This window comes from Hipposideros armiger, unplaced genomic scaffold, assembly GCF_001890085.2.
Source record: "Hipposideros armiger isolate ML-2016 unplaced genomic scaffold, ASM189008v1 scaffold_116, whole genome shotgun sequence".
NCBI classification, from domain to species: domain Eukaryota; kingdom Metazoa; phylum Chordata; class Mammalia; order Chiroptera; family Hipposideridae; genus Hipposideros; species Hipposideros armiger.
Genome location: NW_017731466.1, coordinates 1,442,843 through 1,445,603, shown reverse-complemented (window position 1 = coordinate 1,445,603; position 2,761 = coordinate 1,442,843). Strand labels below are relative to the sequence as shown.

The following is a 2,761-nucleotide window of genomic DNA, read 5'->3' as shown; positions in this document are numbered from 1 at the left end:
CTTAGTGGCCCATGTGGGGATCGAACTGGCAACCTTGGTTGTTATGGGTCTGTGCTCTAACCAACTGAGCTAACCGGCCGCCCTAGGACAAAGATATTCTTGAAGGGGCTTGGAGTTTTTAATCTACGTAGGATGCCTGGCTAACTAAAAATGTTGGAAATTATATCTGTTGGTAACAACATTAATAATGGTGGCTTTAGTGACATCTTGGGCTAGGAATAAGAGAAATACTAGTAATTCTAGAAATACCTTTTTGGTTCTCAGGTGGCAAACAGTTACACACTTATGATCCATTCAGTAGAAACCCTTTGTTCTGTGGAGCTGAAAATACAAGTTTTTGGGAACTCAAAAAGGTAAAATAATTTCATATTGTCTTTTAATTCACTTGTGCTGTATATTTGTCCTCATGGATTTAGCACTTTGAAGTTTCCATTTTTCTTTCAAATAGTAAATGTAGGAGTTAAGTTATTTAGACATAAATTGTTATAAAGAAGCAATTTGAAGTATGTCACACAGCTGTAATGCTTTCCTACCCATATTTCTGTTGTCTCTGATAAACATTAAATTTCCACATTTATGCCTTTATGCACACACATGTAGAAAATCTTAAATAATGTACATGCAAAATAAGGATGTTCTACATGGCTATAATTAAGTTTTGCTTTTTGTAGGTAGATTATTGCATATAACGGCTCTTCAAAATAGGTAACTTTTGCTTTATGCATTAGAAAACCCTGAAGTTTTGGGATAGAACTTTTTGCAAATAAAGTTACTTTTTAAATGAATAAGAGTAACTCATATTTCTAATGACCTTTAAGTGTGGGCACAGGCCCCTGGGCGTCCCCAACACCTTTTCAACAAGTCTGCAAGGTCACAACTATTTTCATAGTGATACCAAGACATTTACCTTTGTCACTGTGTTGACAGTGGCCCTGATGGTGTAAAAGAAATGATGAATAAAATTATTGGTGCCTTAGCATGATAAAGACAGTAGCACTAAACTGCACTCACAGCTGTTTTATTCTTTACTGCCACATACTGCAATTAAAAAAAAAAAAAAGCCAGAATCATGTAAGAACGATGAGACAGGAAAAATTACTGATTTTATTATCTTGACCCTAAAGTACATTTTTTAATAGTCTGTGTACGTACATAGCAAGAATGCATAACACTTGTGCTGCATACCTAAGTGTAAAGGTTGTCTCATTTCTCAAGGACAGGTGTCTGTGGAGTTGTTGGAAACTCAATTAGCCACTTTTTTCATGAAGGACTGGCAGAACAACAGACTGGTTATTCAGATTTGGGTATTTGGAAGACGTGTTCTTGAACAGGAAGAAAATCCACAATTATGTGAAAAGCTATTAGTAAATCCTTTTTCCAACTAATATATCTGTATGAGGCCAGATTTTCTTCATATACTTCAACTAAAGTAACATGGAATATGGAAGCAGATAACGAGAATCCACTATCTTCTAGTAAGCTAGGCATCACATAGATTTGCAAAACTAAAATAAAAATGAGCAGTGAGCTGTTGAAAATGTTGAAAATAAAACTAAAATAATGTGACACTTCACTAATCTTAAAAATAATTATTTTTCATAAACCATGCTCTTTATATTAATATGTAATAGGTTTATTATTCTAAGTAATTTATAAATGTTTAAAATGTTTCTAATAAGGTAAATATAAATAGATACATCCCACTTAAATTCAGGAAGCTCTTGAAGTCTTTGATTTTAAGTACATTAAGTGGTCCTGAGACCAGAATTTTGAGAATCAGTCTTCTAATATGTTGGCTTAAGTTTCAATTTTTTGGATTTTCTTAAGTAATCTATAATTGTAGAAAGAGTTGACCTTATTCACATTTTTCTTTTTAGCTATCAGAGCATTTTCATCCCTCTGTGGCCCTTTTTGCAAAGACTATCCTTCAGGTAAGTCTAAAATATTCAAACGACAGGCTATAGGAAAAAAATAAGTAATCTAGTTTTAGATAATCAATGATTGGTCATACAGTGTTTTCTCCACCACATAGAATCATATACATTTTTCTGCTGTTGTAAAGGAGCAGTGGCTTGTTTAATACAGAGCAGCAGATGAGTCTTCCCATTCTGAGATGAATGGAAATAGAGGATTTTAGAAAACCACGCATTTATTACATTCTGGCTTTTCTCTGGAGAAAGATGGCCCTCCCTTTTCCCGTTTACTGTGTTTGTCACTTCAGGGTTTGGTTCCTGGTTAATCCTTAAGTGACCTGCAGTATTAATATTATTTACCTGTTCATAAAGCATCATAGAATGTTTGTATAAGTGTGTGTTTAATTTCTTCAAGTAAAGAATAATGTGCATGAGAGGGATATTTGAAGAGTCATTGATTGCAAATTTGTACCTTCTATGCAGTGTAATAGAGGCTTATGTTTTCCTCTGTTTTTACCAGGATGCATATATATATAATTTAAGTTACATTCTTAAATTCCCCACCCCCACCTTTCAGGGAAATTATATTCAGTATTCAGGGGACCCACTGCAGGATTTCACACTAATGAGATTCCTGGACCGATTTGTATACCGAAATCCCAAGCCACATAAAGGCAAAGGTATGTTCTATTTGATGAATTACTCGGCTTTCATTGTTGATGTTTAATAAATAATATGAGCATGTAACTAAGTTTTTTATTATGCTGCCTTGATTTTATATTTCAGAAAACACAGATAGTGTTGTGATGCAGCCAAAAAGAAAGCATTTCATGAAAGATATTCGTAGT

General features: G+C 33.9%; 1 protein-coding gene across 1 annotated transcript in view; it reads left to right on the top strand.

The window, feature by feature from the left end:
* CEBPZ (CCAAT enhancer binding protein zeta) overlaps positions 1-2,761 on the top strand; it is a 26,903-nt gene that overhangs the window by 16,788 nt on the left and 7,354 nt on the right. The window contains exons 5-8 of the mRNA XM_019647782.1: positions 265-353; positions 1,878-1,931; positions 2,491-2,593; positions 2,700-2,759. Of these exons, the coding sequence (XP_019503327.1) occupies positions 265-353; positions 1,878-1,931; positions 2,491-2,593; positions 2,700-2,759 (306 nt within the window). The remainder of the gene's footprint in view (positions 1-264; positions 354-1,877; positions 1,932-2,490; positions 2,594-2,699; positions 2,760-2,761) is intronic.